Source organism: Phaseolus vulgaris, chromosome 8 (assembly GCF_000499845.2).
Source record: "Phaseolus vulgaris cultivar G19833 chromosome 8, P. vulgaris v2.0, whole genome shotgun sequence".
Classification (NCBI taxonomy): domain Eukaryota; kingdom Viridiplantae; phylum Streptophyta; class Magnoliopsida; order Fabales; family Fabaceae; genus Phaseolus; species Phaseolus vulgaris.
This window is the reverse complement of record NC_023752.2, coordinates 30678391-30693262: the sequence shown is the minus strand read 5'-3', so window position 1 is coordinate 30693262 and position 14872 is coordinate 30678391. Positions and strand designations below refer to the sequence as shown.

At 37.4% G+C, this 14872-nt stretch overlaps 1 protein-coding gene across 1 annotated transcript; it reads right to left on the bottom strand.

Annotated features, from left to right (window-relative positions):
• Positions 1-7233: 7233 nt before the first annotated feature.
• Positions 7234-9594, bottom strand: LOC137825559 (protein GRAVITROPIC IN THE LIGHT 1). Its single transcript, XM_068631254.1, has one exon. The coding sequence runs from the start codon at positions 9234-9236 to the stop codon at positions 7695-7697; it is 1542 nt and encodes a 513-aa protein (XP_068487355.1). The 5' UTR covers positions 9237-9594; the 3' UTR covers positions 7234-7694.
• Between the last annotated feature and the right edge of the window lie 5278 nt (positions 9595-14872).

Below are 14872 nucleotides of genomic sequence, written 5' to 3'. Positions count from 1 at the left end.
AGGATCATATGCGCGCTAGGTTTGTGCCCCCACATTTTAGGAAAGACCTCATGTTGAGACTCCAACGGTTTCAACAAGGCACGCTAAATGTGGATGAATATTATAAGGAGCTTGAGACGCTTGTGCTTAAAATTGAATTAGAAGAAAGTGAAGAAGCCATGGTTGCTAGGTTTGTGAGTGGTCTTAGGAAGGATATTCAAGACATTGTTGAGTTACAAGAGTATTCATCATTGGGCTCTTTAGTTCATCTTGCAATGAAGGTGGAAGCCCAACTTGCTAAGAAAAACTCTTTTAAAAATGCTTCCAATGATGGATACTACTCCAAGTCTTGGAGAAACAAAACTTCTTTTTCTAAACATCCTTCCAAAGATTCTTCTTTCAAACCCAAGGAATCTAAGCCATCTACTTCTAGACCTAAGTCTCCCACTAGAACATCTAACACTAAATGCTTTAAATGTATGGGTTATGGTCATATTGCTGCAAATTGTCCTTCCAAACGAAGTATGTACATGCATGAGGGCATTGTAGTTAGTGAGCATGATTCGGATTCTCCAAAGCATTCATTGCATTCTCATGCATCTAGTGAGGAAGAGAGCGAATGTCCACTTGAAGGGGACTTGTTAGTTGTGAGAAGACTTCTTGGACAAGTTTCACAACCTTTTGATGAAAGTCAAAGGGAAAATATTTTCCATACAAGATGTCTTATTCAAAACAACATTTGTTCCTTGATAGTGGATGGGGGTAGTTGTGCAAATGTGGCTAGTACAAGAGTAGTAGATAAGCTTGGATTGCCTACTATCTCTCATACAAAGCCCTACAAATTACAATGGCTTAGTGAAGTAGGAGAAATAATAGTTAATAAACAAGTCCTCATCCATTTCTCCATTGGAAAATACAAAGATGAGGTATTATGTGATGTTGTGCCCATGGAAGCCACTCATGTTCTTTTGGGAAGGCCTTGGCAATTTGATAGAAAAGTTTTACATGATGGCTTTACCAACAAACTATCTTTTGAATTCCATGGTCACAAGGTTACTTTAAAATCTCTCTCTCCAAGAGAAGTCCATGAGGACCAAGTTATCATGAAGAAAAAGAGGGAGAGTGAAAAAGATCAAAAAAATAAAAAGGATAAGAGTTTTAAGCCTACACTCCTTGTGTCTAGGCGTGACATTGAAAGGGAAATAGTGGCTCATCATCCTCTTTTTTTAGCCATCCCTAGAACTCTTAGAGTAGAATCACTTGTTGATAGTCCTCATTGCTTGGAAAATTTGGTAGAAGAGTTCAAAGATGTGTTTCAAGATCCTCCAAAAGGACTTCCACCTTTGAGAGGGATTGAGCACCAAATTGATTTGATACCGGGCTCTTCTTTACCAAATCGTCCAGCATATAGGACCAATCCAAGTGAAACCAAGGAAATTCGCCAACAAGTTGAGGCTTTGATTGAGAAAGGGTGGGTGCAAGATAGCATGAGTCCTTGTGTTATGCCTATCATCTTAGTGCCAAAAAAGGATGGCACATGGCGAATGTGTTCGGATTGTAGGGCCATAAATAACATAACCATTAAGTATAGGCATCCCATACCTAGACTAGATGATTTGTTGGATGAATTACATGGTTCTAAAATCTTTTCAAAGATTGATCTTAAAAGCGGCTACAATCAAATCCGTATCAAACCGGGTGATGAATGGAAGACGGCTTTTAAGACCAACTTTGGTTTATATGAGTGGTTAGTTATGCCTTTTGGTTTAACTAATGCACCAAGTACCTTCATGCGCCTCATGCATCATGTTCTTAGACCTTTCATTGGTAAGTTTGTTGTGGTTTACTTTGATGACATTCTCATTTATAGCTTATCTTTGAATGACCATAGGTTGCATGTTAGGCAAGTTTTGGAAACCCTTAGGAAGGAACATTTGTATGCTAACCTTGCTAAATGTATGTTTGCTCTTGATCATATAGAATTCCTAGGGTTTGTTGTAAGTTGTAAAGGGGTCCATGTGGACAAAACAAAGGTGGTGGCCATTCAAAATTGGCCTACACCGAAATCTTTGAATGAGGTCCGAAGTTTTCATGGGCTTGCTTCTTTCTATAGAAGATTTGTCCCAAACTTTGGTACCATTGCCGCACCACTCAATGACATAGTGAAAAAGGATGTGGTCTTTCATTGGGGAGAAGCACAACAAAATGCTTTTGATACTTTGAAAGAAAAATTGACTAATGCTCCCATCTTGGCCCTTTCTAATTTCACTAAGACATTTGAGATTGAGTGTGATGCTTCAAGCATAGGTATTGGGGCTGTTCTCCTTCAAGAGGGCCACCCCATAGCCTATTTTAGTGAGAAATTGAAGGGAAGTCATCTCAACTATTCCACCTATGATAAGGAATTATATGCACTTGTTAGGGCTTTGTTTACTTGGCAACACTATCTTTTTCCCAAAGAGTTTGTGATACATAGTGATCATGAATCTCTTAAATATTTGAAAAGCCAAAACAAACTTAACAAGAGGCATGCTAAGTGGGTGGAATTCATTGAGCAATTTCCTTATGTGATCAAACACAAGCAAGGCAAAATAAATATTGTGGCGGATGCTCTTTCTAGAAGATACACCTTGCTAAATCTTTTAACCTCTCAATATCTTGGTTTTGATCACATTAAGGAACTTTATCATGATGACCTTGATTTTTCTCCCATTTATCAAGAGTGTCTTAAAAGAGGACACAAAGACTTTTTTATTCAAGATGGCTTTCTTTTTAAAGGAAAACGTCTTTGTGTTCCCCAATGCTCTATTAGATTATCTCTTGTTAGAGAAGCTCATGAGGGGGGTTTAATGGGACATTTTGGGGTTGCTAAAACTTTGGATGTGTTGCATGAACATTTCTTTTGGCCTCATATGCATAAACATGTTCATAGTTTGTGTGATAAATGCATAGCTTGCCGCAAAGCTAAGTCTAAAATGCATCCCCATGGTCTATATACTCCTCTTCCTATCCCTTCAATGCCTTGGGTAGATATATCTATGGATTTCATCTTAGGCTTACCCAAGACATCAAAGGGAAAGGACTCCATTTTTGTGGTAGTGGATCGTTTTTCAAAGATGGCTCACTTTATTCCTTGCCACAAAGTGGATGATGCATGCCACATTGCAAACCTCTTCTTCCAAGAAGTGGTTCGCTTGCATGGGATTCCTAGGTCTATAGTGTCCGATAGAGATCCTAAATTCTTGAGTCACTTTTGGAAGACCTTGTGGGGCAAGCTTGGAACTAAGCTTTTATTTTCTACCACTTGCCACCCACAAACTGATGGTCAAACCGAGGTGGTGAATAGAACTTTAGGACAACTATTGAGATGCTTTATTTCGGGGAATCCTAGAGTGTGGGAGAATTTACTACCCCATGTTGAGTTTGCATATAACCGAGTAGTAAATTCTACCACCTCCCATTCTCCTTTTGAGGTGGTCTATGGGTTTAATCCCCTAACACCTCTTGATCTTCTTCCTATTCCCCTTCTTGAAGATGTCTTGTGCAAAGATAGAGATGAAAAGGCTTCTTTTGTGAAAACTTTGCATAAAGACATCAAGAAGAGAATTGAGAAGAAGGTTGGCAAGTATGCTGAACTTGCCAATAAAAGGAGAAAAGCATTGTTGTTTGATGAGGGCGATTGGGTTTGGCTTCACTTGAGAAAGGATCGTTTTCCTACTCAAAGGAAGTCCAAACTAATGCCTCGAGGGGATGGACCTTTCCAAGTCCTCAAGAGGATTAATGACAATGCTTATGAGTTAGATATGCCTCATACTTTCTTAGGTAGTCATACTTTTAATGTCAGCGATCTAACTCCTTTTTCTGTAGGTCTCCAGAATTCGTGGTCGAATTCTCTCCAACTCGGGGAGTATGATGGAGATCAAGCTCAAGAGGACATGGAGGCCAATCATCAAGCTCAAGAAGAGGTGGAGGCACAAATGGAGGACGCCCATGGAGGTCAAAGTCCACCTCAAAGGATTACAAGAAGCATGTTCAAAGCTTTGGGAGCTAGAGGACATTTATTTTCTCTTTTTGTAATTTCTTTAGTTGAAGGTGCTTAGAGGAAAACATTAGAAACCTCTTTTGTTTTAGCATCTTGTAGGTTTTAATTAGGAGCTTTAGGGGGGTGTATTAGTAGAGAGGTGTAGGAGTAGAATAGGAGGTGCCATAGGATGTTTGTTTTAGGCGCCGGTTTCTAGAATAGTTTAGGAGGGAATTTTAAAATGTTTTAGCTTAGTTTTTCAGCACCTTAGGCTATATATAGAGGTGCTCTCTTTGTAAAATTCAGATTGGAATTAATCTAAGAAAACTCTACTCAAATTTTGAGTGACCTTTGGAGAGCTTTTGGAGCCTTCTTCTCTAGTCTTATCTTGATGGATCAATGGAGTCCTCAAGTGGCGGCATCACTCTCATCTAGGAGCATTCCACACTTCTAGTGGCGAGATCATCCATCCTCCTTCCATCTTCATGAGCATTCTCTTCTCCTTCCTTTCTTCTTCTTCAATTGTTCATGTTGCTTTGTGTTCTTGAGTTTTTCAGTTTCGGTTTTTCTATTTTCCAGCACTATGTTCTGTTTCTGTTTTTAATTTCTGTTTTGGTTCGGTTCATTTGATCATTTGTTCAATTCTGTTCGGTCAATTCCAGTTTTAATCTCTTTGTTGATTCAATTTGACAATATTTGGTTCATCCAAATGAGTTTGGGATTTGGTACTAGTTATTGGTGAGTTCTTGTCTTAGAACAATGATCCAACTCTAAGAAAAGTGCCTCTATTTTTTCCAGCTCAAGGTGATTCCTAAAAATGTCAAGAATCTTGTTCTATGTGGCTATTGGAATCACATCAGAAATCGTCTTTTTGTATATTGTTATAAATAACTTATATAACATTTTCATTATTTTAATATTGTTGGTAGATATTTTGCTTAATTCTTATTGGTATTGAAATCATTTTCATTATTATCTATGAGTACTAAAAAACTTTTAAACCAAACAATCTATTTCAAATTTTATAATTAGAAAACAATAAAGGGAAATTTTACAGAAACCGAAATGAAAAACATAAAGTCATCTATTTTATTATAATCATTCGATTGCCTTTGTATTTTTATTAATTTATTGCAACGTGTAATAAAATGGGTTATTTAATATTTCTATCAAATTACAGAAAAGGTATTTCATTTTGATGAAAATCAATTTCCACAGCAGGAAGTTGAACCTGGATTTCAACAACGAAATTAAGCAGGTGTGCTAATGTGTATAACATTAATAATATTTATGCCAATTTATTTAATTATTTATTTTTATGGCACTTTTTTATGTAAATTTATTACACTAGGTTAAAGTTTACCCTTTTTAAGTTTTCCATCCTACTTTTAAAGTTTAAATTAATTTACTTCATTCATTATACCTCCTCTAGATGACACAAAAAGTGTCTTGGCTGCAAGAATAATCATAGTTAACTGGCAATTGAACAAGTTGCAGGCTACTTTTAGGCAAAAAAATGCAGATGATTAATGAAGAAATGGCCTCTTTTCCATTAGGATAGATGCATTAGATGAAAAGGAAAAGTATATGTGAATCTCTCACTTTCAAAAGTTTTTCTGCTAAAATTTTTAGACAGGTATATCAATTTAAAACTGAAAACCTTAAACAGATGCCTGCCCCTCCGATACCTAACATTCAAAGTTTCCATTATTCCCAACATTATACCTCCTGGAATATCACTTTGCACTGTTAAAGGCCAACAAAGCAAATAAACTCACCAACCACTTTATCCTCTTTTCAAAGTGTAAGAAAATTGTTACACTAAACGTCTAATTTAAATTATTCTGATTTGTTTTTAGCTAATAAAGTGGACCTATTTAGTTTATATTATATATTCTATATATCATCCCTTATAATATAGTTTTTTTTAACAATATGTTAAACATAATATAAATTTTAGGATTAAGTATATTTTTATCTCTAATAAATTATCGGTTTTGTTTTTCTTTTTTGTCCTTCACAACTTTTTTTGAACTTTTTCACCCCTAATAAATTTTTATTTCTTTTTTTGGCTCCAGAACACTTTCTTTTTATTTCACTATTCAAAAGTACTATTGAAACAGCTTTTGGAATAAAAACGAAAAAAGAGTTCATTAGGGATGAAAATATTAAATAAAAATTACTAGGAATTAACAACAAAATTCAATACTTCATAAGGGACAAAAACATATTTAAACCGAAATTCTAACTATGTAAAAAAAGATAAATATATTATAATAAAGTCAACCTGAGAAGATTTAAACTAACCAACCAACCTTTATGTATAGTCGTCTTCCAAAGTCCGCGTGGTAAAACAAGGAATAACCAGTATGCTGCATAGTCTTTCGAAGTCCAGCATTAAATATTGAGTGAAACATGTATAAAAAGGAAAATTAAGTAAACGCTTGCCTTGTAGTGAGTGAACATCGAATTATAAAACACCTAAAAGCTATGAGGATCTCATATACCAAATCAACAAGCACTTTTTGAACTTGATATTAGACTTTCATTTAACACAAAATATACTAAGACTCCTCCTTACCTTACTAGTTCTAGTTCACCAGATTTTCATTCGAACAGGTGAGTGCTGCACTATTTTATCATTCAATTTAAGCTCCAAATTGGTTCAAATCGAATTTTTCTAATTACTTTTTCAAAATACCAATTCAATCACTTTAAGGTTTGGCTGGTTGGAAAGTTTGGTTTTGGAGCCTTGATTGACGGCTAAGGATTTGCTCCCGATTTTCCAGGTTTAATCAGTTGACTCAGTTCACTTAGGGAAAAGCTGGGCCCAACTACAAATAAATACAAGGTAAAAGTAGTTTATTAAGATCTACTTTGAATGAACTTATCAATAAGAATCTATAACCATAACAGAACCTCAAATTCTAGCCTTAAAACTGTCTTAATAGTAGGATTTATAATTAAAAAGTTCTCATCAGAAAGTAATCAATTGTAGGCCCTAAATCACATTAATTGATTCTGTTAACAGGCCCTCCAATGAGGATAGTGTAGGAGATCGTACCTGTGCACTCACAATTCATGTCTGCAGCTTAATCAACCAAGCTGATTTGAGGAGACAACACTCATCCATTCTAAGAGAAATTTATATTACAATTATGTCTTGTAGAAGTTTTGTAAGATACTATTTTCATATGCTGGAGACTGGAGAGCCAAAGAGTTTCTATTGAGTATTGAGAAAGCCAATGTCATTTGTCATATATAAGTAATAAGTGATACATGCACAATTTACTGATGTATTTGTTGTTATTGTACCGAGAATGAGAGGAATATTCTGTACAGTTAACTCTACACAAGTGACCTAAAACAAACATAAAAGAAGCAAAACTGGGAGGAAAGCAGAAAGAGATAAATAAATACCAACAAAATACTACTGATCCTCATTGTGTTGGCACCAAATACTGAACAACTTGAAATCATTGTTACTGCTCCTGCTTCGGCATCAAACAAAGAAGCAGACATCATCAGGAATATAGAGCAACATTAGCATCGTCTTTCCAATCCAGGCGTCTTTAGATAAATTCTGGCAAAACACTGGTGGATTCCTCTTAAGGGGATAAACAAACCCCTGAACTATCAACAGGATTCATTTAACTCCTACACATAGTAGTCTCATAAAACACTGCCCGCAACTTCAAGACTTCTCTGTACATCTGAAACTACCTATATAAACCTGCGATTGAATAACTACCCTGCCAATTTTAAAACCAGGAAGCACAGTGAATCCCACCTTGGCCCTCCCCTTGTTTGGCCAGGTCAACCTCTTTGTCACATCTTCCATGTATATCATAGAAAACTCCACACCTCTTTCCACTTGAAAAATCTCAACTGCGGGTTCAAACGTGTAGGACAACTTATGCAGTGTCCAAATGGCACTCGCCATTCCAACAAACGCCTCATAAAACATACTCAAGGACCGCCACGAGTTCAACACAGCCTCCTTCTCCTCCAAATTGACAAAAATGGACGACTCCATCGATGGATGAATGAGCTTCTCATACTTGTGTTCGCAAAACCGCGAAAACTCACAACCAGGGTGAATACCCAACAAATCCATGGGATTGCTAGACACATGCTCAAGCAGATGCTTCAAACAACTATCTCTTTTGTCCACATCCGAACAAACTTGTTCGTTGGACACTGTTTCTTCCATTCCAAAATTTAAGGAGTCAAAACCATGAAACATCCCTAAACAAACGTAGGACAGAAGCGCGTACTGGTTGTGACCTTTCTTGGAATAATCAACATTGGGATGAACCGCGTTGGCCGCTAAGCCCAAATCCCACCCTGCTTTCCTCATCAAACCGATTAAAATCTTGGTAAACCTATGTGTCGCTCTAGAAGCATCGTGCAACAATAAATCGAACACCTTAACAGTTAACAAGACATCAGAAGAGGGGCTCAAAGCGCTAGTACAAAGCTTCTTAGACAAAGTCACGTTACCCCTGTGAATCTCGTCGAGTTTGACTCTCAGGGCTACCACCTCGTCATGCTTCTGCTCCAGCTCCCATTGCAAGCGGTTCGAGACGGTGCCGAGGGTTCTCAATTTGCTCTGATTCTCCTCCACTTCGGCTTCCAAACACGAACCGAATGGAAAACCACGATGTTCGGGAGCGAGGTAAAATTTCTTCAGTTCCGAGAGCCTCTGCAGATGCGAAACCAACACCTTGTCCGCACTCATCACGTGCTCCTCCACGAACGGCACGTGCGCGCTCTGGAGCTGGAAGTAGGAAGCTTCGAAGGCGGAGACGGCAGCAAAGACCGAAGAGGTCAGGGCGTGTGCCGTTTCTTTGATCTGAGCTTCGGTTAACGGCGGCGCCTTTTCGGGCTCGGGAGACTCGATGGCCGGAGGAGGGATCTGCGGCGGCGGATTTCGAGATTCTGGCGGGGATTGCGGAGGCGGGGATTGCGGTGGCGGGGATTGCGGAGGCGGAGAGTGCGGAGGCGGATCGAAATTGTGGGAGGGATCGGGGTCGGGTTTGATGACGACGACTTTTTGGTCGGGAATGATCTCTTCGGTGGAGTCGAGGAGAGAGAAACCGTCGATGTCGTCAAGGGGAGAAACGTTTTCGTCGGAGAAGAATTCGAAGGTTTTGGTCTTGAAAGCGAGGGCGAATTTCTGGAACATTTCTGAGATTTGGGGGGGTTTGGCGGAGGAACCATCCATTTCAGGCATCTTGGTTGGGAAGTAGAAAGGGAGAGGGATTTTGAGAGAAAGGCTTAATTAAATTCTGCTATGGTGTTTGTTGGTGCGTAATCTTAGTGCCAGCTACTGAATGATGGTGGTGGGAATGTGCTTTGGATGTCTTGGAAGGAAGGGCACATGGGGTTAGTTCGGTGCTTTCTTTTTCTTTCAGACATTTCTTTTTTTTATTTTCTTAACGTGCTCTTTTGGGCATCTTCTCTTCTGTTCTCTTCTGTGTGTACTGTTCTCTCTAGGTTATCACTTTTGAAAGGGGAATTCTATAATTCTCATTCTCGTTAACGGTAAAGTCAAATAAAAGAATGCCGTGGCGGAGGTGCCAATTCGTCTCATTCTCACCGTTAATCTTTACTTTTTGTGGAAACAAAATTACCACTGCTACTCATTTCACTCATTTTAAGCAAGAGGATGAATTGGTTTTGAATATATGCTAAAAAGATTAATTACTTCTTAAATTAAATCTAATTAAAATAAATAAATGCAAATGAATGTGTAATAAGAATGATAAAGATAATATATAAAAAAATCAATACACAAGAATAATATGTAAAAATTAGAAAAAGGATTAGAAAAATTAAACAAAATATATACCGATCTAGATCACAATGGATTCTACATTTAGTCTTAAATATTCAACCTTAAAACAACTAAAATCAAGTATATTTATGTGTCTATGACAAACACTCGACATATATAAGATAAGAAATTGTACTAGTCGGACGTGTTTGGGGTCCGACCCAAACACCTAAACTTGTTATCCTCATTAGTCAGGTCTATAAGGACAAAATACTTAACTCGACCCAAGATAATAATACGTCAAGAAGTGGGCCCAAACAACTGACAGTCTATATTAAAAAGATAATTAAAATAAAAACAACAGAAGGAATAACATATGAGCTAGGCACAAATATTACTTTGAGGTTCAATGAAAATAAACAGTTAGAAATAATGTTCTACTTGCACCCCTAAAATAAAGGGAACATATTGACAAAATATCTTTATGTTTATGAACTCCTGAAGTGAGATCTACGAAGGCTATAAAAGGGCCTCGAAACCCTAAACAAAGGTAAGTTTCAATCTAATGATACTACACCCATACAGATACTCTATATTTAGATACTCATAGTTATATGCTCTCACTAACTTGATCGTCAGAGTCTTGTCAACAAGTGGAGCTCTCCTCACTGTGAATTATTAGCATCCCAAAGCAACAACAACAAAAGAGAAAAGTCAACCCGAAGTCCACCATCAAGGTCCGATCCAGGTCAGCCGGCGAGAACATAAACAAAAGTAGATCAACTCCTCAATACACTCAGGGAGGATATGTCCAACTCTTGGACCACACCAATAGAAAATCAACAAACCACCCTCGAAAAACTTTCGAGATGACATAATCTCGAATTAATCCACTAACACAATAATAAAACTATATTACCATATGCACAAAAAAAAAAACAAATACTATAAGAATTTTAGTACCAATACGCAACCTTAAAAACTCTTTGACAAACTAAAAGAGAGTTTAAACATTTCTTTAAAATTCTTGGATACACTATTGAAGCAAATGAAAATAACTCAGATTAATCTCTCTAAATGTTCCTAATCATTCTTTGTAAAGTATAATATATGTTATCTCAGATTGAACCAAAGATTCAATTTATAGAAGTTTCGAAAAGTTGTTTAAAAATTGATTTAGATACATTTAATCAATTGTTTTATGTTGTTAATGGATTATTCTTATAAGAAAATGAGTTTCAGACAAACATGCTCTTTATTTAAATTGATTATGATCTCAATAATCAGTTATTTTTTTCTTCAATGTTTTTGGAAAAACTTAAGAACATATTGACTTATTATTAAACATGTTACTCAATTATTCTAAAAGACTAGTCAAAACTCATTTGTTGATTTTTTGTTTTAATTCATTATCAAAATTGATAATCAATTATCCTATTCTGGAAATATATCAAGAATAAATTAATTGAATACATAAAACCTTAATATATTAAAACAAACTTAAAACATTTTCTAATGGAAAAATATCTTCCATGCGCATGACATGTTCTCCTTCTTCAATGTTTTGGTTTGAATTTCTTCTATAAATGATGAATGACAATGAAGCATGTTGATGGCATTTTCATGAAGTTCTTCTTGAATCAATGTAGAGTATGGGGCGGAAGCAATGAATGAGAGTGAGCAAGATCCTCCTAAGAGTGGTGTTGATCTTGTAGGTGCATGATAGGTATGGGTATTGAGTGGTTCGGCCAGCTCAAGGGAAAAGATGAAGGAATTGAAGTTTAGAGCCTAGGATTCTAGGGAGAAGCAAAGTTGAGCACAAATGGGCAGCATAACTTTACTCACAATAAACTTGAAAATACAAGGTGTAGGCTCCTCCTTTTATAGGCTAAGGAGGACCATAATGCAACCCTAATGCTAGCCAAATGAAATGTAAATGTGAAGCACATGGGTGCACATGGCACATGGGTGCACAAATGAGCACATGGAAAGCTTCTAGAAAGTTTCACTCAAATATGCTTTCTACACTACTCTATTTACTAAGTACCCCTAATGGGCCTTTATGCAACAAAGCCTTCTCTTCACAAAACCGTAGCTTGGCCCATGTATATGTGAAGCTAGACGGTCTAGGACTCTTCATAGATGCTCCTTATGTAGCCGCTCCACTTCATGGCCTAGACGCTCCTCATCATGGCTAGACGCTCATTTTTTAGGCTAGACGCTCTCATCATGGCTAGACGGTCTTAGTCTTGGAAGCTTGGCTTTCATAGTGTGGTGAGCTTGGGCCTTCCTCCATCATCCCCTCCCTCTTGAAAAGGATTTGTCCTCAAATCCAAGGCTTTTGCTAAGGGAATGGTTGTGGTTGAATGGTGTCCATCATCTCCTCCGTCTTGAGAAGATCTATCCTCAGATTTGCTTTCTTGATCTCGGATAGCAGCCTCTTGCTTCGTCAAGATGTGTCCTCCAGGATCAAATATCAACCTATGTGAATCTTGAAACAAAGCAAAGGAGTTAGGGTGAGCCTTTGGAGAACAAAGAAGTGTGTGAAGTTGCCATTTTTGTTTTTCTCTTGTTTTGGCCAACTTCTCACAATACCTCTCTTTTGAGGGTTGTAGGTGCTCTCTAATCCTCTTATATTTTCTAAAATTTCCAAAAGTAGTTACTTTTCCTTTAGGCATAAGCCTTTTAAGAGATGGTAACAACTTTAAAATGGTAAGAGGACATTGGCCACATACAACTTCAAATGGAGAAATATGAGTAATCTTGTGGACTACTCCATTGTATGCATGTTTATAAGGAAAAGGATTCTTATCCCAAGATTTGTGAGTGTCTTTCATGATTTCGTGAAGCATAAAAAGAAGAGCTATGTTTGCAAATGTTGTAGCTCTTTCATTTGAGAATAAATCATGGAAGCTTGTCACGTTTCTTAGGATGAGTTTATCCACATCCATGAAAAATGAAATAAGATCTTTTGTCGTCCTAGGAAGATCTAATTTGAAATGTGTGTCTTCCCAAGGATTTTTTACAAAAGGTGAAGGAGGATAGAGTTCTTGGGACTTTGCTTTAGGTGTAGTTTGAAAACAAGAGGTATACCTAAAGTAATGTCTTTGAACTTCTTTTCTCATGGGTGACAAAAGTTTTCCTCTTAAAAGCTCTAGAGTTTTATCAACTCTCATTTGTCCCATGAGTTCTCCTTCTTGTAGACTTTTTCTCTTATGTGCAAAGAGAGTCTCGTTGGTACAACCATGGTTTATGAAAATTTGTACATTTTGCAATGGTTGTCTCAATAAGACATGGCAAGTTGTTCTAGGCACTACTTCATACAAAAATTGGTAGGTGCTTATAGATAACTTGTCATTCCCTTGGGGATATCTTAACACATTTGAGAAATAGTCTTGATCTATGCAAGCTTCTTTTAAAGACTTTTCTTTTGTGCTTATGCTTGCAAGTGTTCCTTTACAAAAGGAAAGGCTAGGTTGTTCAACAAGAAGCATGTTTGTAAAGGTATTTTCTATGTACTTGACTTGTTGAATGACATTGTGGGAAGGAACATTATTCTCCCACGCCTTTTGTTTCCCAAAATTTTTCTCTTTTTTCTATTTTTTCCTCATCCCTTTTGTGTTTCATTTGTATTTGGTCTTTTACCACTTGGGAATGTGGTAAAGGACTAAGTACAAACCTTTTGTGCTTGTGGATGAAAGAAATCTCGTTAGTTAGACCATTATGCGAGGTTTTCTTATCAAATTGCCATGGTCTACCTAATAAGATGTGGCAAGCTTCCATAGGTACTACATCACATAAAACATTGTCTTTGTAGTTACCTATAGAAAACTCGATTTCCACTTGTTTGTCTACACGTAGTTCTCCATCCTCATTGATCCATTGTAAATTGTACGGTTTTGGATGAGGAACTACTTGTAGTTTTAGTTTTTCAATCAATCTAGTGCTACAGCAATTGCAGCATGATCCACCATCCACAATAAGAGAGCATATATTTTCTAAAATATTGCATCTAGTATGAAAAATGTTCTCTCGTTGTGTCTTAATGGATGCACTAGGTTGATTGTGGAGGATTCTTTGAATCATCAATAAGTCCCCCTCCAAAGGATTTATCCTCTCTCCTTCCCCTTTTCCTTGTGTACTAGGTTCATCCTCACCACTTGTGTACTCATCTCTTCCCTTTAAAAACAAAACCCTTTGGTTTGGACATTGTGCTTGCACATGCCCTCTTCCAAAACATTTAAAACACTTGGTGTCCCTAGCACGGATGTATGGGGTGGAGGCATCTTTTACTAAGGGTTTGGTAGTTTCTTTGGATTCCTCTCTAGGTGTACTACCCTCCCTTTTAAAGTCTTTCTTGGGATAAGAATTGGAGTAAGAACCCACCCTTTGACTTGAAGTTTTGCGCAAATTTTGTTGTTCAACTTTAATGCAAAGTTGAACCAAATCATTCAAGTCTTGGTAGGGTAATAGTTCTACTCTATCCCTTATCTCAAGATTGAGCCCACTTAGAAACCTAGATATGGTGGTGGTTTCTTCCTCTCTAATGGATGCTCTCATCATGTAGAGCTCCATTTTCTGCCTATACTCTTCCACACTTAAGTTCTTTTGTTGGAGTCTTTGGAGCTTGTCCATCAACTCCCTATGGTAGTAGGAAGGTATGTGGCGACGTCTTAGGGCTCCCCTAAGGTCATTCCAATATTCTATGGAAGGCTCCCTATGAAGACGTCGGTCTCTCTCTAGAGAGGTCCACCAATACATGGCATTGCTTTGGAAACTAAGGGTTGCTAAGGGTACCTTCCTCTCTTCACTCACCCTATGGCAAGCAAAGAGTTGCTCTACTTTCATCTCCCAATCTAGGTAGGCCTCTACATCTTCCTTACCATAGAAATGGGGTAGGTCTACCCTTACTTCCTTTGGGCTCTCTTGCTCCCTTTGTCTAGTTCTTCTAGGGGGTGGTTGGTAATAGTCATTAATTCTAAGGCTTCCCTCCCCTAGAGTCTCATTACTTTTAGAATGGGATGCATGAGTTTTTTTTTATTTTTGTGAGTTTTGTGATTTCTCTTCTTGAGCTTTAGCCAACTCATTGATTT